This window comes from Parasteatoda tepidariorum, chromosome 6 (genome assembly GCF_043381705.1).
Source record: "Parasteatoda tepidariorum isolate YZ-2023 chromosome 6, CAS_Ptep_4.0, whole genome shotgun sequence".
Classification (NCBI taxonomy): Eukaryota; Metazoa; Arthropoda; class Arachnida; order Araneae; family Theridiidae; genus Parasteatoda; species Parasteatoda tepidariorum.
Genome location: NC_092209.1, coordinates 63151755 through 63178934, shown reverse-complemented (window position 1 = coordinate 63178934; position 27180 = coordinate 63151755). Strand labels below are relative to the sequence as shown.

The following is a 27180-nucleotide window of genomic DNA, read 5'->3' as shown; positions in this document are numbered from 1 at the left end:
GACCAGCAAGTTGCCTCCCCAAAGCATCCCAAACATTTTCAATGGGGTTTAGATCTGGAGAACGTGATGGCCATACGAGGCGTTGAATACCCTCGCTGTCTAGACAATCCTGAACAGCGAGTGTTCGATGACATGTTGCGTTGTCGTCCATAAAAACAAATTTATCACCGACAGCACCACGGAAAAGACGAACATGAGGAAGTAGAACTTCATCAATGTATCGTTGGCCCGTCATAGTCCCATTCGCAACCACATGTAGGCGCGTGCGGCCATTGATCATGATGCCGGCCCACACCATGACACTGCATGTCGGATATCGGTCCCTTTCCTGGATATTTTCTGGACGATAACCAGTACCACTCTCGCGCCAGATCAGTTGGCGTCTACAATCCGATGACAGACTGAACCTACTCTCATCTGAGAATAGTACGCATGCCCAGTCCTGTTCAGTCCAATTGTGATGCTCACGACACCATTGCAAACGGGCAGTACGGTGCTGTCTGGTCAATGGGACACACACAACAGGTCTGCGGGCGTATAGTCCTCCTCCCCTCAAACGTCTGGCAACAGTTTTTCGGGAGATCTGCTTTCCTGTGGCAGCAAGAAACTGATTTGCCACCTGCTGAGCTGTGGTGCGCCTGTTCCTTTTTGCTGATAGGACGATGTATCTGTCTTCTGCAGGCGTCGTACTTCTAACACGACCTCCCCCGTGCCGCCTACTACACATTCCAGTAGTTTTAAATGATTTCCACAGCCGTGAAACAACGCTGTGAGCGATGTCGAACTCCCTGGCAACATCTGTTATTTTTCGCCCTTCTTCGATCTTTCCAATAATTCGGCCACGCTTAAAATCATCTAAGTGATATCGGGAAGACATGCCGAAAATTTCAAGTTCGTCAACTAAATCTTTCCTGTAAAACTTTGACTTGAAACAACAACTCTCCACACGCGTCAAAACCTTTAAAGCTCTTATCAGCGCTATCACGTGATGAACAGACGTGGAAAAAAAATTTGCATACGCATACCTCTTCTTACTATATCCCGCACTTATTCTAATTTTCCACATTTTGCTTCCTTTAATTTTGTGGTTGCTATGGATGATAGTGTTATCCGTCCTTAGCAATTGTCCAGCAGTGTATTTGCTGTATATGCATCACCTATTCAGTTGTTGGTTAATCTTGCTAAATATTTGGTTTTACAAAAAAAAAAAAAAAATTCTCTCAATAACATGGTTCATTTATAAGGGTACATATTCAGGGGTAATTGTAGGTCCAACTCAAAAATCCTGAAAATTTCTTGAGTAAAATCATAATCTTTATAAATTTAAATCATTTAAATTTTCAAAAAATGATATTCTAAATGAATTATATGCAGCATAATTTAAATGAATAATTATGTGTAAATTTACTTTTATCTCTAATCACATTTATTATTCTACCAGAAAAAATATTTACAAATGAAAGAGATGCCAAGTACAAAGTGTAGTTTGAATATTTTTAAATAAAATATACAAAAAAATTTTATATATAAATATGATCGATGACTTCTTGAAACTTCTGGACTTTGGATTTCCGGAAACTTTCGGATCGCGGTTAGCAAAAAATCCGGAAATCCAGATTTTTTCAGAGCACAATCACCCCTGCATATTAGAAGAATTAATACTAAAAAGTTTGAATCAGTTTGCATGAGTTTTCTTAACCATGGCATGTTAAATTAAGTCCTATTCCAGGTAAATACAGGCCTTACTAATATCTAGGCAACTTAAATTGTTCCACTTTTTTTTACCCACTAGGCTTAATGCAATATTTAAGTTCATTACAACAAATATTTTTATAGGATTCTGAACCAAAATGTTTAATATGATGTAAGCAACTTATGTGTGCAACAAATATAAATGTTGTTTCTCAATGCAACATATAAAATGATTTAAAAGGATTAAGGTTCCTTAATTAACAAATACGTATAAAACAGTTATTTTTTCATCATTTAAAGGCACGTACTTATAGTATTTCGTTTTATCATCCTTTCTTAATATTTCTTCAACCATTATGATGATTCGATTTTGATTTTTATCTTAAATTAACAGTTTAAAACTACAAGTGGTATTCTGTTATTATAAAGATAAAGTAATCCGACAATATCACTTTTTACTATGTAAAATTTAAATAAAAACAACACATTGAAAAAATAACCATTTGGAAATTATTACTTAACAGCAATAATATTTACTTTTTTAATGAGCTTTGTACAAAATTATTTCCTGCCAAAACTATTATTAGGAATTAATTTTACGCAGTATTGCAAATGATTTGCGAGAAACATTAACTAATTTTAAAGTAACCAAAAGGGTAATAGAAATTTAAAAAAGCAAAACAGTCTTAAATTGCAATGTTAACTGTAAAAGATGATTAATAATAAAATCTATGTTTAAATTTTACTCTAATAAACTATAAGACAAATATTTGGGAATCTTTTTGTCGAGTAGAATTAAATTTTTATGCACCTATCTGATTGTCCATTCGAAATAAAAATAATAGTATAACAATCTAAAATCTTCCAAAGAATAGTTACTAAATATTTAACTTTCTTGCTAGAAGCAAATCCTATATTCTTATTAAGTACTGAAATAACCTCAAGGTTTTCATCAAAAACCAAATGAAATCAGTTTTTTTTTTATTTAAAAAAAAAAAAGCTAGGTGGGCTGGGATTTTTCAAAAAGTCCCTGTTCATTTAAGTGCGTTTTTAAGGATTTAAATATCTGAAATAGAAATTGATTTCTTTTTTCCTTCAGATTATAACCTAAGGGTTCTTATATTTTCAATCTGTCTGAATAGGTCGGCTTCACCTTTTCAAGAAAATTTAAAAGCAATTGCAAAAATTTACAAAGGCAAAAAACTTTTCCTATTTTTCAAAGTAATTCTACAATTAGAACAAACACTTATTAAAAACACAGAAAAATTGCAATACTTGGCACCCCCCTAATAAATATTTGTATAAGACAAATCTCTGATTTTTAACTACAAAGCTACTTTATTTTTTTCCTTTTGATTTATCAAATTTATAATTTGAAACAGAATTTTCAAAAACAAAGAATTTGTAAGTTTGATATACAAAATATTACAGCATTCATATAACTGATATACAAAAATATTTATTGTTACCTAAAATAAAAACATATATGTATACAATACTTGTTTAAAAAAAGTTCCACATAAAAGATTACATATCCTCAGAGTAAAAAAATATACAAGCAATTCACATGTGCACAATGAATTTTATAAATGAAAAATATAGAAATCCTAAACTGAAACGTTACAAGATGGAAGACATGATTTATCGAAATCGTCGAAATATTCATGATCCAAAGCTGCCAGTGCCGATATTCGTTTTCCAGGATTGTAAATCAACATTTCCTGAAAAGAGAACAAATATCAATCAGGGAAAAACTAGATACGATTCATTAGAATGGGTAAACACTAATTAAAGCAAAACATATTCATCACAAAAACAGAGAATTTCTTTTTCAACATAATATGTTACAACAATTGTATTAGATAAATTTTTTCATGATTACTTTCGAGAAAAAAAAAAAAAAACTATATTAAAGTTTTCTTAAAGCAAAAATTGCTTAAAATTACATACATTCATGTAAAAATAAAAGTAAATATAACAGGGAACATTTTTAAAACTAAAAATAAAGAAAGTTACATTTTTTAAGAAATATATACATTGCAAAAAATGTCACTTTGTTAACTTCTAATTTTAAGATAGGCATTTTTCTTAGTTTTGTTAAGGCATTTTAAAGTGTTATTTATAATTTTTTTTTTCTCCTTTAAAAAAATTAAACATTTCTTTTTTTTGTTGTTGTTGCCAAAATCAAATCTTTTGACAATGCTAGGCTTCCTAAGCTTTCTCTAATACAAGAGAAGCTTACAAGCATAGGCAAAAAATATTACAGTCAAAAACCACTATAATGAACCTAGGATATAGTGAACTCTGCTATAATGAACTTTTCTAACAGTTCTTCCTTATTTCTCATTTAAGTAACGTTGTTTAATATGCTCGTAGTGAACAAATGAAAAATTAGTAGCTCGTTTATAGTGTAGTACTTTCATTGGCTGTTTTTTTCCCCTTTCTTTTTTAATTTTTCAAACTTTAAATTTGCGAGAATTGAGAAAGCAGCACATACATTCACGTTAATGTTGCAGAAGGAAAACATTTATCAAGGAAGGGAAATAGACTATTCTGAATTTTTTGTCGTGCAGAAAATGAGGACTAAAAGCTACCAACTCTTGATACAAAATTGATTAACTCTACTTAAAATCTAATTGTAGTCAGTCGAAAACTCTTAATTTCTTCAATAGAATGTAAAAAGTAATTTTTTCTTTTATCATCTATTTAATCAAGTAATAATTTTTAACCAAATGATGTAATCGTAATAACTATTTCCAATACTATTGTCAATTGCGAAAAAATAATTTTTTAAAGAAATTATATATAGTGGAACTACTGTTTATAGTGAACTTATGAATTACAGGGTCTGTTGACAGTTCATTATAATAGGGTTCAACCATACACTGATAAATTGCTAGAATGTCAGACTAATAAACATCACAGTAATAGCTAGAAAATATATCACAAAACTTTCCAATTTTTTCCTTTTTTCATTCCTATTAGACTGATTCTAGATAACTCTTGGCAGCAATATGCTATGAAAAACTCAATAGAATTACATTTTAGAAAAGATGCTTACTCTAAGTAAACTTTGTCCCGCTGTTCCTAACCGGGTTGATAGATTGTGCAAAGTATTGTTTTTCCAGTTAGGGAAGGACGTTTTGTAATCTGGCATTTCTGTCACACCAGGCCAGACATCATCAGTTGGGGTTCCCAAAGTCCTAAAAAGTAAATGGATTACAATAATTAGAATGCAATTTTGAATCATAAGATGAAATTTCTTTTAAAAAATCTAGAAATAAACACGGGAACAGTTACACACAGAGAAAGAAAAAAGTTTATTTATTACTTTTTTTAACAGTTAAATATGTGAAGAACGTTTAAATATATACAATACACACACATATTAATAACTTTTTGATACGAGAAGTATCGAAAACAAACTTAAACTGATATGTGACTAGATTTTGATAACATGAAAACCACTTTGCATTAAGAAACCATAAATTATACTGAATGTAAAAAGTAGTTAAGAAAATCATAGAAAGAGTGTAAAAAATAATTAAGCAGCAAATTTTAAATAAACATTGTACTAAAGATGAAAGGTGGACAATTTCATAGAAGTAAAATAATCAAGAAAAGCAATTTAAAATAACAAGCGTACACAAAAGCAGTGTTCTTTTTTAGTGCTCTTTTAGAAAGATGTGCATAAGCTGCACTAAACAGAACCCATAATTGTATCAGGGATGAGAGTAGTCAGAAAGTAAAAAAGAGGAAATCCAAAAAACAAAAAAAAGAAAGGAAAAAAAAAAGAAAAAAAAAATATATATATATATATGTGGAGTTTGGAGCTGTTGTTATAGTATTATAGTGTAATAACTGCAAACATTGCGTCATCTACCATCTTGTAATATTAAAGAAAGTTGCATCATCCTCTTGACATTGAGAGGTGCCAGTCAGACCAGAAGGGGAAGTCCCGAAGGGAAACTCCCGAATTTATAATTAACTCTTACTTTATACCATAGAACACTCTAATTCTTAGTCACATGCATTCCGGAGACCACTGCGCGAAGGCAACTCTCACGAGTCATGTCAATAACGTTAACTGTTATATCCTTCTATCCCTTTTATTTCTATTAAATTATTATGTTGTTAAATTATTGTCGTTATTTACACCTATGCTGCACTTACTCCCACATGTATGTTAGCAAAAACACCATAGCTGAATTGCGTCTGAGAGTGTTACGCGACTAGTAATCCTTCTACCTAGAGTGTCATGGTCATTTGGGTTCATATCTGAAAAGTTCATTTCCACTACAGAATCGTTTATATGGGTGTAATACAACTGAAATGTTCAACGCGTTTTCAGTTGAGAAAGTTTTAAGTGAAACACTTAACGATTTTCATGAAGCTGGGTTTTTTTTCAAATGCTGTTGCGAATTAGAAATTATAGATACATTATTAAATACCTTATGTAAAAATGAAATCTTCAGGAAAAAAATAGCTAATCACGATAATTAAACGATAATATAAATTATCTTATACACACTTCTTAAGCATTTCTTTTAATTTTAGGGAATTTCTGCAGTTTCAGTAAATGATTTTTCCTAGTGGTCGCAAAGGTAACACGAAATATTTTATTAAATTAGAATTAAAAGAATTTTTCCATAACTGCATGTAAATAGTTTAACCGAATGTCAATTAGATGTCATGTATGTTCTGATAAAAGGTTTGAAAAATTTGTTTGAATTTTTTTTTTAATAATTATACTTCAGCATATTAAACGGATAGCCTGGTTGCGGGGCACTGGACTCAAATTTGTGAGAATGGGAGTTCGAATCCAACCGACAGAATATTCCCCGTGCAGTAAATGATGACTGGTAGGCGNAATTAAAAAAAAACGGGATATTTATTTAAAAAAAACGAAACTTTTAGAGAATCGGAGTTTTTGATAAAAAGGCTGAAATTCGAGAGACAAAAAAAATCTCATCCCTGTATAAAGGTCAACCAGTTTTATCCCAAGGAAATGATTTTTAGAGAAACTTCAGAGGGAGGAAAAGGGACTTCAACAATTTCCCTCCGCGGAAAATTAAATTCCTCATAAAACATTTTAACTTGGGCAAAAAAAATTTCAGCGGAAATTAGCGGGAAAAATGGAAAAATCTGAAAAAAAGCGGAAATCCGCGAATCCGCGGAAGAATCTCATCCCTGTTGTATATATATTTATTCATGCATGCGTAGCTGTCACTCCCTAAATTTAAAAATACAGAAGATCGACAAAAAAAGAGATGTCTACTCGCTGTATACTAACAATTTAAAAAAAAAAACAAGCAAAAGATTTTTGACCTGCTACTTGAGGGCACAATATCCATTCATTAATACTTGATTACATGGAAAAGTATATTTTAAGTATCATATAAACATTATTTTGAATTAAAACATATTAAAACTATAGTATGTAATTGTATATGTTTTACGTGTCCGACTATATCAGTCTTACCATCATGAGCAATGCTAAAGTCAGTATTACATAAGTAGCAACGTAAATTATGTACTCCATGATTCGATCGAGAAATAAATGGAAATTCAAGAGAATAAATCTCCTTTAAGGTTTAGTTGCATTGTATTCGTTTAGCCATAATAAATAAAATTAACAAGATAAATCAGATGAGCAAATAAATATTTTCACCGTTATTTCAACTTTACACATGCTTTTTTGTTTCAATGTTTGCTTTTACGCTGGCAAAGAAGCAGAATTCCTTCCCTCATTGGTAGATGAGAGGAGAAATATATTATGCCCCAATTTCAGGGTTCATACAAAGATCAGAAGAAGAAATCCAAGGATTATTCGAGGAGTCCAAAATTTTAGTTCGAAACTTATCACAAATTTAAAAACTCTGCGTAAAAGATAACTAGACGGTTTTTTTTAAAATTAAAAAGCAGTTATTATAAAGAACTTGTAAAAATTTATATTTTGCATAAGATATTTTTTCTAGCCCTTTTGAAATAGATTTTGACTTTGTCAAACTTAATCAAGAAAAATAAATAAAGTTATCATTTTCACACATAAATACATTTACCAGTTTCAAATATTCTAATAAATCTAGTTAAAGTACATAGTGCAGACGTTGTAGATTAACAGAAAACCTACCAATCTCATATTTTTAAATTTGAATACAGAAGAAAATCTCTATAAATCATTAAGTTTGCTTGTAACATGAAAAATTAAAATTTGCTGTTATTTTTTTCTCCTAACTCTTGCAATTCTTTTTTACTTAAAGTTTTTCTTAAACTATCAGATTTTGACAACTAAGTCATATCATTTAGTTTCCTTGCTTGGACTGCAAATTCATCAGCAGATTTAGTAAGTTCATCTATGCAACACAATAATCTAAGGAGTTTCTAAGGACTAATTTGGAAATCCAAGTAGTTCTAAGTACTCTATTGCAGACTTTTTTGTTTCTAAGGAGTAAAAAGAGTCTGTAGGCACCCTGCCCACCTTAAAGGGAAGATCCCAGTAAGCTCCCCAAGGCCATTACAAGAGGAGCAGCGAAGTCTAAATTAAAGAAACAAGCAACCAGATAGACAGGTAAGAATGCAGAAAATCTTAACTTCTGTGCATAAAAAATCACTCAAATAAGTACAAATGTGGAAAGCTTCAGCAAAATACAGAAGGGTTAGCAGCCATGTGTGTATATACAGGGTGCGTTCTGAAAGTAATGCGCATGATTTTATTGTGACGCAACTATCGATCGCAGCGCCCCAGATTGGGCTAAAGATGTGGTGGGGGGATTTGTCCTTCAAAATGCATCTGGTCTCAGATCGCTCCGAGCAGTAGGAGAGGTAGGACGTGTCTTCGCTCAAAGTCTTTTTTTCGATCGTGTCACGGAGTGATGGAAGGTTCGCTGGAACAGCGGTACGCAATTAAGTTTTGTGTGCGGCTTGGGAAGAATGCGACGGAAACTTCTCACATGCTTCAAGACGCCTTTAGGAGGAATGCATTTCGAGATCTCAGTGTGGAAGGTGGCACAAGGCCTTCAAGGAGGGTCGGGAGAAGGTCGCAGACGAGCCTCGTTCTGGACGCCCAACAACAGCCCGAACCGATGAAAATGTCCAGCGTGTGCATGAAGTTTTGAAGTCAGACCGTCGGTTAAGCATTCAGGCAATCGCCAACACTCTGAACTTTTCAAAATGCGTGGTGCATGGGATTGTGACGGAGGGTTTGCAAATGCGAAAGGTCTGTGCGAAGTTTGTGCCGAAGGTGTTGACGGAGGAGCAAAAAGAAGTTCGAGTTTTGAGCAGTGAAGAATTGTTGGAATTGATGAGAAATGATCCAGACTTTTTAAACTCTTGTGTAACCGGGGACGAATCCTGGATGTTCGAGTATGATCCAGAATCCAAAAGGCAGAGCTCCGAGTGGCACACCCTATCTTCTCCCAAGCCCAAAAAAGCACGCATGAGCAAATCTCGCATCAAAACAATCCTGATTGTCTTCTTTGACATCCGAGGAATCGTACATTTTGAATTTGTTCAGCAAGGACAATTTGTAAACGCAGCTTTTTATCTGGAGGTGCTCAAGAGATTGAAACGCGCGTCAGGCCTGACATCAAAGACACCTTCAAGCTCCGTCACGACAATGCCCCGAGTCACACGGCCTTCATCATCATCAACTACCTGACCCAAAGTAAGACCCCCTTGGTGCTCCAGCCTCCCTATAGCCCTGACTTGACACCGTGTGACTTTTTTCTGTTCCCCCGACTGCAAAGAGAACTGAAGGGAAAGCACTGGGAGTCGGTAGAGAACATCCAAGCTCATGTAACAAGGTTCCTGAGATGCATTCCTGTTGAGGAGTTCCAGGGTGCCTTCCAAGCGTGGCAGAATCATCTCCGCAAGTGTATTGATGCACAAGGGAACTATTTTGAAGAATTTTAAACATTTGTACCCATAGTATCAATAAATCTATTTTTACCAGAAAATGCGCATTACTTTCAGAACGCACCCTGTATAGTCCTGCTGAAGGACCCTGTCATGTAATTATAGCAATCCCCCTTCTCTGCGCGCCTGCGCATTGCCTCATCCTCAGTTAGTTGAACGGACGAGAGAAGAAAAGGAAGAGGGGTTGTATCATAAACTCTAGGTGGCATCCTTGGCCAATAGTTTCTTTCCCGCCTAGATGGACTCAGCCTATTAAAACAGCAGCAAGCTAGAATTGTATAAACTGTTAATTTTAATTGCTTCCTTATTTCAATATCTTTTTCGGGAGGAAATGAATGTTCAGAAAAAACATCATAGTGAAAGAATTCTCACAAGGAGACACTTGTTCCCTTCTCAGCATGCTCTATCATTAAAACTATTTCTTAATATATATGCAAATAATTACTTTAGCCGAATTAGTTAGACTGCATAAATGCAAGATTAAGTAAAACTAGAATAATTAAAATATAAGAAAAAGGAATTACTTCCAAAGCATGAGGAGGAAAGCAACCTTAAAAAAAAAAAAAAAAAACACTAACTTATTTCAAGCAGTATCAACAATCGAATGTGTGTCAATTCGGGTATCAGGGGTGTTTGTGAGTATGATGAATGAAGTATGGAATGTTATGGATGAATTGTGGAGTATGGAATGACCTAATTATAAAAGTTCAATGAATTACTTTTTTTGCAAAATTAATAACCATAAATTTTCAAACATATAAACTACTACATTTTATGTAAATATTTTAAATTACCTGAATTAATTCTTTAAAAAAAAATTATCTAATTTCTGCTGCTTTTTTTAATTTTCTGATGTGTGTGGGCTTGTCTTTCTTTTGTGGTGAACTTCATAATTGCAGGAAGGTTGATTTTTATTTTCCTCATTTACAGTTGAAGAAATTTCCTCGAGAACTGCACATGCAGAGGTAGAAGCAGTTTGCTTTTCTGCATATTAGAAGGTTTTTCAGTGACTTTTATAGGTGACTCATCTGAAATACATGTTTTTAAGTCCTCTTAATATGTTTTCCAACTTCTGTTCATATTCAGTAAGATTGTGAATTGGATCAGTCATTGGATTTTTTGAGCCATATTTTTCACACGAGGTTTCTTTAGAAGCCATTAAATCATATTTAATAGTCTGCACTGCATCTAGGGAATCAATCTTAAGAGAGGTTCTATAGTCAGTGACAAGTGTATCCATTAATTTGAATGCACTTTCCACTAATGGGCCATGGAAGCAGCTAGGGCAGGCTTTGACCAATTTAGCCAATGTAGGATACTTATAATCATTTGTGAAATCATCTTTTAAATTAAAAACACTTGACTTGATTTCCACTTTCATCAGATGTGTAGGGCATTTCTTTGGTGATATCAATATCACTCTGATATAACCTTATTTCAGCTTCTACTTTTGACTTTTAATTATCACTAAAAATAAGGGACATAAAAGATGATAATTTTTCAAATAGCTAATATTGCAATGGTTTTACCTCTTAGCTCTGGATCTAATGCTGTAAAACTAATTAGATATGAATTTTTAAGGGGTAATTTCTGTTTCATATGCTGTGCTGTATTAGTACTCTACTTAATGGCGCCACGCCAGGAGAGATAAGACCTTTGAACCCAGAGTCACGTGATCGCACATCTGGTCGAACGAAGTCTCTCCCTTTTTTTCTGCCGTGCCTACTTGTCGAAAAGAATCCAGAAGAGAATGTCCGAGAACCGGGGGAATGAGTCATAACTCGCAATAAGGAAAGAACAAAAAAGAAGTTTTTTCCCCCTTTTCACGCATTATCACTGCCTTTGGAGAAAGAAAGGAAAAGTTTTCACCACACACACTGACCTTGCGTTTTCTGCTTTCAAAGCAAACAAAATTACCCAGATCAAAATAAATAATTCATTATTATTCCTACTTCCTTTTGAACGACGATCCCCGGAATTTCCGGGTATCGAAGTTCAAAATCCCCGCAATTCTGGGGTTTCCCCGGAGCACAGACACCCCTGAACTTAAAAACATAAAAAGGCTATATGCCAAATACCTTTAAAGGTATATATGCATATATACCTTAAAATGTGATACTTAAAAATAATTTATATCTATTTAATTGTTAAAAAAAAACTATCTCTGAGTTTCCGAAACACTTTAAGAACTGTACCAAAAACAGATAGGGAAACAAGTGGACTAAGCGCAGAGAAATTTATAGTTATTAGCATCACCACATTTTAAATTCTGTTTATTTTTACTATCTAAGAGATAAGTAGGAAAAAATAACATTCCAGGCAGTACCTTATTCGGGTCATTTTCACATAGGNAAAAAAAAAATATCCAAAATAATAGAAAATAAAATTTACATTTCATCTCCTACAACAAGTAATGCAAGTTGAGATGATGGTAATGCTTAAACAAATAATAATAAGAAAAGCTCCAAGCATTTTGAAACCAAAAAATACATTACTCAATGTAGAAAAAGATAAAAAATTAAAGAAACCTGAGCCAGAAGAATCAGAGCTGGTTATCGCTTTAGTGTATGAGGAATTAAAATTTAAGAGATTTATACTAGGCTCAGTTAAACAAAATGAAAGAAGTTTGCAATGCTTCATTTCTCTTGCTACAAGGCATAATTTTTCCTCATAACATTTTTGTTCAGCCTGAAATTTAATAACGAATTCCCGTGGCTCAGTCTCCAATACAAATGATTGAGTGTATAAAACAATTTTTTGAAGTTCAACAGATACTGTTCCAGCTTGGCAACTGGAATGAGCAGTGTTCTAAACTTTATTAGCAGTCGGAATTTGGTTTCAGTATAACATTTCTGCCAAAAAGTCTCATTTCAAAGTCTTGGTGATTTCTTTGGAGAATTCAGTGCTCTGATATTTTTTTGTTCATGGGCGGTATTAAAAACAGTTGCTTTTCATATTTCAAGTCCATAGGCTTTACTTTTAGCTACACTTCATATTGTGATGTCAGGATTTGATTCCAACTTAACTTATGACTGCTTTAAATCATTTGTTCACTGCTGTATCAGTCATAGCAGCTTTTATTCTGCATTGCTGTATGAATCAGAACGCAAAAAAAATCACACAAAAATATTTACTATCTGCTTGGCACCATGCTAAACACATGCTTCACTTTGCCAAGTAGGGTATTCATTAATTTTTTTACTTACATTGTCTATCTCTTGAACAAAATGCATTTAAATAATTAGGTATTGCTTGAATGGGGCTTTATAAGTTAATACAGAATCATGACTGAATATTAAGTAAGACAACATAAAAACAATCCCAACTTGGATAAAGCATTTCTAGCAGTAGACACTAATACATAAGTAACTTTAGAATGGTATAATTCAGAATTCACAAAAGTTAACAAAAATTCCTAGCATAAATAAAATTGAATTGCTAAAAATCAATGTTAAATAACTAGAACATTAAAATTATCAGTTTAATTTTACACAGTATGGGTCAATAGTTATAATTTGATCTAGAAAATGTTTTCTTTTACTAAATTAGTATAATGCAGAGAAAGAAAGAAAAAAAAAACAGATTTTTTAACAGATGTTTAACATGTTTTTTCAAAAAATACCTGCATGTTACATTATTATTTTTATCTCCCAACTACTCTTGGGAATTATATAGTGAAGCAAATATCAGAATTAAAGTAGAAAAATGACAATTTTAGCAATGAGAGGGACTCTCAACACAAACTATGCATGCTGCCAAGAAGCATATCCAAACTTTATGTCTCAAAACTTCATTTGAAATAATAATATTCAAACTTAAAAGTCAGTACCTAGAGGGCTCAAGTTGCATTTTTTAATACAACCAGAAACATGGAGCAGGAATGCTCTGCAGCTTCATTTTTCCTAGAACTGGAGCTCAAAATTTTTCCAAGCTTCATGTCTCAAGAAATTTCATTGCATCAAATATGAAGGAGGCTTTATTATACTCAATTCTTTTTAAAATAATGTTAATGTTACATTGTATTTCTAACTTTTTGAATAATTTTATATTCAGAAGTAACATAACTTATTTGCTTAAAAATTATTTTTACCTTAACCAAAGGCTTTTCCATGAACTGCCCATTTGGAATGCTATCAAGGTATTTCTTCAAATCCATGGACAAGAATTCAAAAACTAAATAGAGTCTGCTTTCTTGCATAAGTACATCCAATAAACTAAAGAAACAACACAAGTTTAACTATTTAACACAGATATTAAATAGATTAATAAAATTTAACAACAAACAGAATGGTAAAATTTCTTACTTGTTAACAACTGAGAATGAAAAATTGCCAAAATTTAAATTAACTAAATTTCAATAGTAAAAAAAAAATATTTTTTTAATTAAAAAAAGAATGGAATTTTTTTTTCACAAATTAGAAATCAGTACTTGTTCAAAAGACAAATCAAATATTCAGTTAGAAGTTTTGTCCCATAATGATTTTTTTTAAATTTTAATGAATCTAAACTAAACATTACTTTTATGAGAATTTTCAGAACATTTCATGTTTAAAGCTTAGACAAAAACTTTAAAATCCAGGTACGTTGAATCTCAGCTCGAATTACAAAAATTTATATAAAATTTTTTTAGGAATAAGGAATAGGATTAAATCATATCTTTTCTTTCTCCTTTAACGGATTAATGGAGAAAAATTAAACTAATTTTAAATAATATGAAATATTTCTTTTTTATGAAATACAGATTGATTAAAGAATAAGAATTAACATTTTAGTTTTTTATGCAAAACTGAACAAACTTATCAAACAATTCAATAATACAAATCAAACAAGGAGGGATCATTAGTCGTAGAATACCATACGTTAAGATTCTTAACTTTAAATTAAAAACATACTAAAAAGTGATTTTAATTAAAAATAAAATTTATTATAGTGTACCTAATAACTTATTTTCATTAAAAAAAATTTGTATACCAATATAATATTTTTATAAACAGTAATAAGTAAATAAATAAAAAAGGAACAGAAGACAGACAGTAAAATTATAATTTTAAGATGACATGGAGAGATTGTGAGCCCAACTCAAAAATCCTGATAATTTCTTGAGAAAATCATTAATAACGAATTTCAAAAAATTAATGTCTTTATAAATTTAAATCATTGATAATTTAAAAACATGAAATTCTAAATAAATTATATGCATCATAATTTAAATGAATAATTATATAAAAGCTTACTTTTATCTCTCATCACATTTATTATTCTATCAGAAAAAAATTTTTACAAATGAAACAGATGCAAAGTTTAAATTCTAGTTCTAACATTTTGAAATAAAATATACAAGAATTTTTATTCATAAATGTGATCGAAGATTTCTTGAAACTTCTGGACCTTAGATTTCCGGAAACTTCCAGATCGCGGTTAGCGAAAAATCCGGATATTTTCCGGAGCACAATCATCTCAGGATGAAAACCCTTTAAAAGACAAGATTCTTATGCGTTTGCAGAAATATCGAACCTAAACTCACAAAGACAGAACCTTTCACTAAACAGACTACTTATTTTTGTGACTTTTCAAAACATCACAGAAATAAGACTATTTTCAGATTCACAAAATTTTTCCCAAATTCTTCAAACAAATCTCTTACAAAAAGTCAAAATAACCCCTGAGGACTCAGGCAATAAATCCTAAATCACTGAGGTTTTAAGTTCTTATATACATATACAGTATTCTCTCGTTATCTCGAATTTCTATATCTCGAAAACCTTGCTAAGTTCGAAAAATATTTTTCCTCTTGGCAAAGCATATCCACCTAATATTAAGCTGAATTTCTATCTCAAAACCTAGCTATATCAAATATTTTTCTAAACAGAAAATTAATTTTTTCTGAAATTTTTGCAAATTCATCGTGCTTTCTGTTAAATTATTTTTGTCTTACTTTTAAAAATAAAATTATAATTGCTGTATTTTAGACTTAGTCAACTAATATTATATGCATAGTTATTAGTTATTCTCATGCTTTATGATTCTATTTTTTTAGAGAACTAATTTAGAATAGATTTTTCTATTTTTTATAATATACTTAGCTCTGTACTTGTCAACTTGAAAACTCTCTATCTCATAATTTTTTTGGTGTTCCTTTAACTTTGAGATAGCGAGAGTACACTGTGTTTTATATATTTGAATTTTATCCTCAGATTCCTTAATTACCCTCTAATGCAATTTTATAAGTGTAATTTAAAAAGTAATACTCATTCACATCAAAATAAGAGAAAAGTTTGTAGTTTATAAAAAATAATTACTGTGACATACTGTGCACAAATTTAAAAAAAAAATTAATTGATAAACTATTAGAAAGCTTTTTACAATAATTTAAACTGAAAATTATAAAACCATGAGCATTTGAGGATGATTTTTTTTTTTTTTTAAAGAAAAAAAAAAGCATGTGTATTGATACAAATCGCAATATGGATTTTAAACTTGTGGGAATACGAATTGAGACACTGTATTTTAAAAGCGAGTGAATACAAATTGCTAGATTGATTTTAAAAATGTGTCAATACTAATCACGATACTGGTTTTCGTTAAATCGCATGAAAACAACCTTTGATATTAACAAGACGTTTAACGTAAATACGAATTGCGAAATAGGTGGTTTTTGGCACATTTCTAAATATTAAAAATGACAAAAATCCCCAAAAATCTAATGTCTGCAAACATCTTGTTAACAGTATTTAGCATAGGTTTCAAAATGTAAATTTTATATTGTGAGATTCTATGAAAACTTCCTAGGATTATAAGTTTTTGATTAACGAAAGTCCGAGAACCAATGGTCTCGAGAAACTAAAATCTGCGATATTTTCAAAAAAATCATATACACTGCTTCCAATTTTTAGACCAGGAAGGATGATACAAAAACCCTGGAACTCCGGGATACACTCGGAACACATTCACCTTTGATGAATAAAAAGTCTGTTTTTAAGCGATGGCACCTTGTTTTTACAAAAAAGGAAAATAGAGGGCATCAAAAGGCACACAGTGCGGGCTGTCCTTCTAAAAACACTATATATATATATTCGCAAAAAAAAATTTTACACACATTATTTTCCGCATTTTTTAGTCATTGTTTTTCGCAATGAGAACTAGGCACTAAGATTTATGAAAAATATGTAAATATAGAAGAAACACCTTAATACACACTATTACTAAATTTAAAAATAGAAAATATGCATACCCCACAATATTAGGATGTTGCAACTCTTTCAACATAGATATCTCTCGAATAGCAGTTGAAGGGACACCCTCATCTTCTTTTTCTATTCTTATCTTTTTCAAAGCAACTATTCTACCAGTCTTTTTGTTCTTTCCTTTATAAACAACACCATAGGTCCCTAAAGAATAAAACATATTATAATTAAATATAATGAAAAAATCATAATTTTAAAAAACAAATTTTTAAATTTTTTGTGTTATCTTTTCTTTTATGAGCTAAGCAACCCAAGGACAAAAAAAGCTCTAATTAAAGAACAATTGATCATAATTAAACATCACACATTTCTAATAAATTAAACCAAAACAAAATTTCCGTTTAAAATAATATACAATTACACATTTTAATATATAATTTATAACAAAACCTTGAAATGTTTATTATTAAACGAATTTTCAAATTTAAATGGCTAAATAATGTATTAAAGATGCTGATTGAATTGCATTGTTAAAAACAAGAAAACAGGGTTCCCATTCAATTTCAGAAGTGAAATTCTTAAGACTTTCCCAGGGAAATTTCAGTTACAATGTGAACATTTTCCAACACTACCGAAACATTGTTTTTTAAGCAATATGATTTGTAATTGACTTTTTGACAAAAATATATGTAAAATATAACATTTTCAAAATAACAGTATTTTACTGGTCCAGTTTTTATAATATAAAATATACAATGTTTTTGCAATAATAGTAATAAATCTATCCTTAAACCAGAAATTCTCAAATAAATAATAAAAACAATTAAATTTAGTGAGATGCAATTTTTAAAAAAAAATGTATAATTAATATGGATTTGACAAAAGCTAGAGGAAAGCTAATTTTTTTGATGATAAGGTTATTCAAAACCAAATAAAACAGGTTAATGTAGTAGGTATTTGAATCACACTGAACTCAAATTACAATTTAGAAATTGTAATAATAAAATAACACTTAACTAAATTTGCTAAATAACATAAATGTTCATACCTTCTCCAATTTTTTCTATTCTTATGTAATCTTCCATATCTGAACCTAATTAAGTAAAGTAAATAAAATATTAATAATCCATAATTAAAAACACAATTTAAAAAAGTATTAGACTATCATTAAGTTGTTAAATTTGACCTAATCTAAGGTTTTCAAAAATAATATCCACTGGGAAATGATTTTCTATGATGAACAAAAGAAAAAACAATTGAATTTAACAACTAAATTTTAGAAAAAAAGAATACTAAGGTTATCAGAATACGGTCATGGAAATTCAGCAATACTATATCCAAACCTGCCAATCTTTTAAACAAAAGATGACATAACTCTTATTATTTAAAAGTTAAAAAACATAACAAAATACCACACATAATTACAGAAAAGGAAAATTTAAGATTTAGCTGAATATACCTACTGTAAAGTATTGCATGGAAAAAATATAAAAAGGCTAATTCATGGCTGGATTACCCATTAGGCTAGGTTAGGCATGGCCTGGGGCCACCAATGATTAGGGGCCCCCTTAAAATGGATTTTTTGAAAATAAATTTTAAAAAATTAAGAAAAACAATGATTTTTCAAAATGTTATGATTATTTTTTAGTTCTAATTTAATAAAATAAAGTAAAATTTAATTTTATTATTATTTATTTTAAATATGCTTTCTTAAATGAAAAGATATAAAAATACTTTCATATTTGAATTTTAAAAAAATATACGAGAAAAAAATTTTATCTAAGGGCCCCAAAAATTTGAATGGCAAGGGGCCCCGCGTACGCTTAATCTGGCCCTGGGCTAATTTGAAATATTCAAAATATTTAAGACTGAAATAATTGTGAAAAAAATAAACGACATTTCACATAAATATAAATGGCGTTTTCTGAAAAGGGTGAGGTATAATGCTAATAGATACTTTATGGTCAGTGATCAGAAACACAAAATATTCAAAGAAATGGCAAAATTTTTAAAACCCCTTTTATTTAGTGCATTATAAAAACACATATAATTTATTTATTGTACTTTTTATCATAGGTCAACCACTAGCAGGTCATTAACAACTTAAAACATTTAAATGAATCATGAAATAGTCAGATCACAATAATTAGATAGAATCATTAAATAATTAGATTAGACTTTTTAAGATCTACTTCTAAGCTAAAGGTAGATCTCAAAAATATATTTAGCTTATCGAAGACTCTGTTTACTTTAAAAATCATTTGAACTAAATATAGATTCTAAAATAAACAATATGTAATAAATTATTCTTTTATTACTATTTTAATAAACTTTTTAAAATGTATAATAATTAAAACACTTGATTATTAGATTTGTTGCATAACAAATTTTACAGCAAGAATTCTGTACATATCTATTTTATATTTTATTTTATAACCATCATTGAACAGCCGACCAAATTTTTGGGTTTACAACTTACTACTAATTTTCAACTTTGAAGCCTCGTAATTTTGAAGCTAATCCAGAAGACAAGGGAACTCCCTTATCAAGTATTGGGAGAAATTTGCCTAAAAATGCTTCAATGTAATGGTACACAAACTTTCTAAGTGAAATGCCACTTGCATAGCAGGTTAACCAATGAAAAGCTCCATGCCNTCATAACTACAGACACTTAAAAACATACATTTTAAATAAATTACTAAGCCAATTAGTTCATTAACTCGGTATATAAGTTAATTTATTAATAAAAATTAGTAATTAATATGATTGCTTTGCGACTTTTATTAACGTAAAAAAAATTTCTTTTTCTAATTGACAACATTTTTTAATAGAATGTGTAAAGCCCATAGAAAGAAATTATTGCTTTTTTAGAATAATAATGCCCTTTTTTTAAAACTTTTGCACCCTGCCCTTTCTTCTGCCTAGAATGAGCTCTGGTAATAAATTATTCTTTTATTACTATTTTAATAAACTTTTTTAAATGTATAATAATTAAAACACTTGATTACTAGATTTGTTGCATAACAAATTTTACACCAAGAATTCTGCACATATCTATTTTATATTTTATTTTATAACCATCATTGAACAGCCGACCCAATTTTTGGGTTTACAACTAACTACTAATTTTCAACTCTGAAGCCTCGTAATTTTGAAACTAATCCAGAACACAAGGGAACTCCCTTATCAAGTATTGGGAGAAATCTGCCTAAAAATGCTTCAATGTAATGGTACACAAACTTTCTAAGTTAAATGCCACTTGCATAGCAGGTTAACCAATGAAAAGCTCCATGCCAAAGTGAGTTTTATGGCAATTATGCTAATTTTTAAGTAAAAAAACAGTTTTAAGCATTAAATCCTTTCTGTCCATTAATGTATACGCATAAATTAATATACATTTAAAACTTGAATTTCAATCAAAACTGAAGAATGCCAAACTAATCTTTTTAGACATAAATTTCATTTTAAAATACCTACAAATAAAAAATCAATTTCATAAAAAATAAACATTTTATTGAATAACATAAAAGCAAATTCATGATACCACACAATAGGTTTTTGCCAAGCAAAGTGGCAAAAACCTATATTTTCCAAGATGAGAGGACAAAAACAAATTTTTCATACAAAATTATTCCTAAAATTGAAATATATACTATAAATATACATAATTTTAAAAAAATTAACGAAATTATTATTCCATAATTAAATCATAATGCATTAATGTATCAATTTAGTTGTTTAAAACATAATTGATCGGAAAATTAGTGATTATTCTCTTTTTTGCAGTGAAATGAACTTATTTTAAATTAGTATAACTATAATCTAAAGAATAAAATATCTATCAAGATGTGTAGCTAATTAAAATATACAAGTATCAATGCAATTTTTTAAATTTGCGCAAGTAAAAAAGAGTAAGAAGTAAAAAAAAAAACAACTTGTAAAAAAACATTTATTTAAGGATTCTAAAATGAAAAGAGGTTAAAAACTTTAAATCTTTTAAAAATTATTACCCTTATATTAATTATCAATATTACAAAAATAATTTTCTCATGTAGTGTATCATAATTATCCTTATGTTATCAAAATTATTATTCTTTATATCCTGAAATTATTATGTGCTAACCTTTTATTTTTCACAATATTTTTTTTAAAATTGTAACATAATTTGAATAAATAAAGGAGTTTTGGACAGTTTTTAAAAAAGGGGTTTAGGACAGGGCGGTTTAAACCGCGGATTAATCCATTCTGTCCTAAGCCTTGCAAACTCTGATAATCTGTAAGCTCATGTCAATTCAAAAAGTTCTTTTAATTGGTTTAATGGCTTCACTTCAAAGCCTAGCATTAATGATTGCTTTATTATTTATAAAAATTATAGAGCAAAACTGCTCTATTATTATTATTTGCAAAAATGCTTGTTCTATAATTTATAAAAATTATAGAGAAAATTATATTTGGACAGGATGGTTTAAATTGTGAATTAACCTTTTATTTTTCACAATATTTTTTAAAAATTGTATCATAATTTTAATAAAAGAGTTTTGAACAGTTCGACAGTTTTTAAAAAAGGGGTTTTAGCACAAGATGATTTAAACCGTGAATTAATCCATTTGGTCCTAAACCTTGCCAACTCTGACTATCTGTAAGCTCATGCCAATTCAAAAAGTTCTTCAAATTGTTTTAATGGCTTTGTTTCACAGCCTAGCACAAATATTTGCTCTATTGTTTATAAAAATTATTTTCTTATATATTAATCTTATATTTAAACATTTTTTGAAGTGCAGCCTGCCCTGCTTGCCCTTTGATCTCGATAAATGAGCCATCTTTACCCTTTTTGTAAAAATGAGCTGCCATCCCTTAATTCACTGTTGAATTAATCAAACACTTTTAAAATTAATTGTGATTATAGGTTTAATTCTGATTACTATTGCAAATACTTACTTTATTAGTATAATTCTCAACTAGTTAAATTTCTCTAAGTTTCTTTTTTTAGGAGGTAGAGGATTGTTGATAACAGGGTTGGCAAGTTTTTGACACATGACGGCTTTTACCGTCATGTCAAAAACCCCTTTGTCAAAAACCCATAGTTTTGGTAAAACTATTTTTATTTGAGTTTAACTGCTTAGAATTTAAAATTAATTCATTTTTGGGCAATAAAATTAGAAAAAAAGTTGCTAAAAAATATTTAAGAACAGATTCTTGCATTTTCCCAACCATGAATATATCAAAACATACTATTTGAAGTAAAATATTAGGATACTAAAAAAAAATTTCAACATTTCCAAGCATCATTTTGTTTGGTATATTACATCACTGAAGAATGTCAAGAATGATTACTTTCATTCTTAAAATCTTGCTATGAGAAACACATGTACACATAAAAAGAAAGCCTCATAAAATAAACTTTTCCTATCAATTTTGCTTTCCATATTTTACACAGAAATGAGACATGAAAAAGGATGGGAAATCCTTTTAAAGTTTCAATATTTCTGTATGAATGTATATCCTTCTATAAGAAGACATGTATATAGTTGCAAAATTAATAGCAATCATTTACTACTATCATTTATAAAGGCAATTATGTGAAAATAATATGTTGTCCACTATATGCCATAAATTAAAGAAAACAGTAGGTTTTTGACAGTTTATACCAGTAAAAACACGGTTTTTACCACTGTCATGTCAAAAACCAGTTTTTGACAGCAAAAACCCAACACTGGTTGATAATGATTTAATGATTAATGATTATATTAATGACTTTTTAAATGATTTTAAAAATTAAAACTATTTTTAAAACAAATACCTTTTTGATGAAAAAAAAATGCACCTGTTTTAACTGCTCATTTTTCTCATAATTTTCAGTTTAAATTATTGAAAAGTTTTCAAGTTATTTATCAATTAATCATTTTTTGTTGGCTTACTTTTCTTGAAAAAAAAATACCATGCCTTTGTTTTCATAAACTACAAATTTTTCTCTTATTTTGATAAGCGAGAATTACATTTTTTTAAATATATACACATAAAATAGCATAGCTGCCAACCTTAGAAATCAAAAATTAGGAATACTATATGCAACAAAATTATACGCACCAATTACGAGAGTAAATCAAAAATTTAAATATTAAATAATACCATTAATAGACATATGTTTAAATATCTTATGTAAATTAGTAAAACAAAACTACAAACACTACTTTTTGTGGGAAATTTATAATATTAATATTTTATAATTAGGAATACCAGTATAATAATTTAAAAACAACCATTACCTATTAATATATAATTATTCTTCTCCAAATTATAAAACACAGGTAAATAATAATCTACATCATAAACAAATATTTCTGATGCAAGTGTTTAAATACTACAATACATTTTTTTGAAAAATAATAATAGTTGTTTAAGAATCAATTTAGTGAAATGATCAGCAATAGCTATTGGAATAGTATTTTCCAATAAAAAGCTACTAAAAATTACTTCGGCACAATAATCACAGAAACGTGCTTGCGGCGATCAGAACAAGAGACTGGTTTAAAAGCAAATACAGTCAAACCCCGCTATAGTGAACACGGTTTATAGTGAACTCCCGGATATAGTGAACGAAATGTTCGGTCCCATGCCTTGCTATACATGTGCAATGTTATTTTTTGTGGATATAGTGAACCAATAGCAAAACGCATTTTTTCTTGTTTGCTTCTATTATCTCACTTTCCCATCCTAAAACAAACCAAGCAGATATTTACAACCCAGGCAGACGATGCACCTGTAAGGTGTCAGTCAGATCAATATGCATTTTCTGTCAAAGGGAATGAGAAATTACTATTCATTATTGATCAAAGGGTTGGACACTAATATGTGTTGATAAGGCCCTCATTTCAACTCCTTTTTGTTCTCAGTAGAAGAGTAATGAAAAATAACACATTTTTTGCTGCTACATAATATTTTTCAGTCATTTATTTGAATAATGTGTAATAAAAAGGAGGAGTTTGGAAACCACTAGTTAAATTTTTTGAGAAACGGATATAGCGAACCAAAATTTTGGTCCCTTGAAGGTTCACTTTAGCGGGGTTTGACTGTATAAAGCAATTTTAAGAAAATTCAGATTTTTATAAAAATATCAGATTTGATTTAAAAATTAGGAACAAATCCGAAAACTTCTGAGTAGTTGGCAGCTATGAAATAGTATAAGAGGAAAATTTAAAAATTGTTGAGGATAAAACTCAGATAATAATACATATTGACTAATTTTTACTCTTTAAATGCGAGAGCCCTTTCAAATCTCTAAGTGCCCTTTTAAGAGAGAAAGCACTCTGCCTGTTTTATTTCCAAGGGAGAACTCTGCTTTACACCCACAGGAAACTCTGCTTACTTATAGCAAATCATCAATTAGCATATAAAGGTATATTAATTAAAATATTTTTCAATAATGAGTTTTTTTCCTGGAATTAACACACAAAATTTGCATTAAATTTTTTTATTTTATAGGTATATTAACAACTCTTGAAAAACAGTTTATGTTCATAAAGAAGCTGATTCAGAAAAAAAACTGCATATGGACTGTTTTGCATATGGAAAGGAAGGGATTTTAACGCAGTAAGGTCTAAGGCCTCAAAAAGCAATAACGCTCAAGTAGAACTGACTTTTCACATTAATTTGTTAAACTTTATTTTAAAAATGCAATCCATTAAACATTAGAAAAATCTGACATTAACTGCTATTCTTCCTTGGTGTTTATTTGAATTTGCACATGACCAGTAACTGGCTATTTAAAATAAGAATACAGTAGAGCGCCGATTATCCGAACTGCTCGGGACCGAATGCGGTTCGGATAATGAAAAGTTCGGATAGTTGGAAAGTTGTTTAAACTCTAGTTTAAATAATTATTATTTATGCACTAGCTTCCCTTCACACTTTTTCTAGGCTTAGGACTGGCAGTACTATCTAAAATAGCTCTGGCGTGTTTAAAACTTTATTTTTTTTAAATATTTGTTTGTATTACTTTTTCTTCAATTTGAATTATTTTTATCATATTTCTGCTTTTTTATAATTTTTTTGTCAATTACTGATTTTTACCACATTTTTCTTCATTTTCCATTGCAAAAGTATCCAGCAAAAACTTTTGTTTCAAAGAAGATGCTCTTTTTGTGCAGCCATATCCTTTATTCTTTTTAAATTAATCAACTGAACTGGATCAACATCATTTTGACATTCTAACCAATTCATTGCAATATCTAATAAATTGCATGCTGCTATATGAGAAAGTCCACTATCTTGAACTTGATCACCTACTTCTTCCTCTTAGTCTGTGGAGTTTTGATTTTCATTCAAAATTTCAACAACAATTTCATCATCAATTAAAATTTTAAATCCTGAGTCATTTTCATTGTCTCGACACCAGTCTTCTATTTCTTCTGCTGTATAAACCTGGCACCTTTTCACCCAAAAGAAACTTCATTCAGAAACTTCAGTTTCGTTTGTTTTTCTGTTAAGAATTTTATTCCAAGATTTAAGATTCCAAGCACTGTTATTACTAATCATTAACCATAAGTGACAACTACCCATCCTTCAATTGTAGAACTTCAGCACTTGTCTATTCATAAACACCTTCCTCGTTCCAACCATTGTAGATTGTCAAAATGAAGCTTGCATTCTTTTAAGATAATTTTCAATTGAAGAGGGCTAAAGGGGTATGTAGGTTAAACTGCTGAAAAAGGCTGTAAATTAAATATGGTCTTCAGATGTAGTGGATATTTTTCATTCTTCTAAATTTAGAAAAATTGTCGATAAGTTAAAAAGTATTCTAAACTTTAAAAAAAAAGGCGAATTTGGACGTAGCTCGGATAATTGGACGTTTGGATAATAAGGGTTCGGATAATTGGCACCTAACTGTATTAACATTTTTATCAATACTTCAATGTAATTTTTTTTAGGTTTCTAATCAGACAGTTTGGAAAAATCTGTCAAAAACTAGCATATTTTGTCAACTCCGATAAGCTCACATTAAAATTTGAAAAATATAACCATAAACAATAACAAATGATCAGGTAAATGTTTTTGATTTGTTACAAAACATTGCTTTAAATATTTCATTCAATATAAAGCATATTTAAAGAATCTTGAAATTCGATCAACACTTTTAAGTGATTACCGTTAGTAAATAACTTAAGAAGACGATGAAAAATGTATTAACTAAACAAATACTTAACTAATTATGAGAATACTAATATTAGTAATTAAGTGTAAAATACATCAAGATAATTACAAAAAGGTCTACGCCTTAAGATTTCAAAAAAAATAATAGAGGCTGATAGTTAATAATCTAAGGGTTCATAACGGGGGGGAAAATTGCATGCATTAAAATTTTTTTTAACAACAATAGCACTAGTCATTATGAAACGTTAGAGCATGGCTTTCATATCATATAACGTTAAATAAACTCTAAGCGATACAAATTAAAAAGCTTTTTGAATTCCCATATAATGGCTTTTGTTTGTGAAAAGTTAGATATTTACATAATTCTTTATAAAACAAGATTAAAATTTGTAAACAATAAAAATAATAAGTCGTTAGTTACTGGTAATTTATATACGAACAGTATTTACTTTAAGATTCTTAAATTTAATTGATAATTTGAAATATAAACATATGCAATAAACTCACAAAAGATAAGAACACTAATTCTGAATTAAATTCTGTTTTTGAAAAAGTATAAATACTTCAAACTTTTCATAACCGTTTACATTTCAAGCGCTACCGCGATTTTCAACATTTTGATTTTATTGGTGGTTACAGTTAAGTTTACGAAAACATGAAAAATAATTGCAGCTGGTATTGATGCCAAATCAAAAATTACAATATTTATTTTTACTGCAGTGATTCAAAGAGATGTGTTTACTGCATTATTAACAATCAGCTCAAATGCATTGTGCCAATCAGTTTTGCCTAGCAATGACTTGAAATACTGGCAATGAATATGGATGGTGTTTTCAGTAGAAGTGTAAACAATAACAATCTCGAGCTGCACGCCTGCTCTAGTTCCAGTTAAAAAGTTTGCAGCTGCTTACTACAGGTTATTCTGCGAAGCGATATTTTCAAACGGATAATTTTGTTTTCAATAAAAGAAATAAGTTAGATAATTTCTGAACTCAAATCTGCCGTATTTCATAAGATATTAATGTTATTATGTAATTCTGGTGAGTTTTTGTTACTTAGTTTGATTTAGTTATTTAGAGATATATTGTTAAAAAGGTGACATGGTTGCTAGATTTTGAATAACTCGCTTTTTTGACAGACTTGATTTGGCCTCTTCCCATTTGTTTATTACTGTTGGTTCGTGTTGCAAGCCGTGCACCATCTTACGTTAGTGTTAACATATTGTTTAAGGAGCAAG

The 27180-nt window shown here is 29.9% G+C and overlaps 1 protein-coding gene and 1 pseudogene across 1 annotated transcript; both read right to left on the bottom strand.

Moving 5' to 3' along the window:
• Positions 1-3131: 3131 nt before the first annotated feature.
• Positions 3132-26606, bottom strand: LOC107436497 (cyclin-dependent kinase 1). Its single transcript, XM_071181811.1, has 7 exons — positions 26451-26606; positions 17842-17886; positions 16841-16997; positions 13624-13823; positions 9280-9587; positions 4754-4954; positions 3132-3413 (listed from the first exon to the last, which is right to left on the bottom strand). The coding sequence occupies exons 2-7, from the start codon at positions 17876-17878 to the stop codon at positions 3300-3302; spliced, it is 1017 nt and encodes a 338-aa protein (XP_071037912.1). The 5' UTR covers positions 17879-17886; positions 26451-26606; the 3' UTR covers positions 3132-3299.
• Positions 10310-11217, bottom strand: LOC139425916 (uncharacterized; annotated as a pseudogene).
• Positions 26607-27180: the final 574 nt, after the last annotated feature.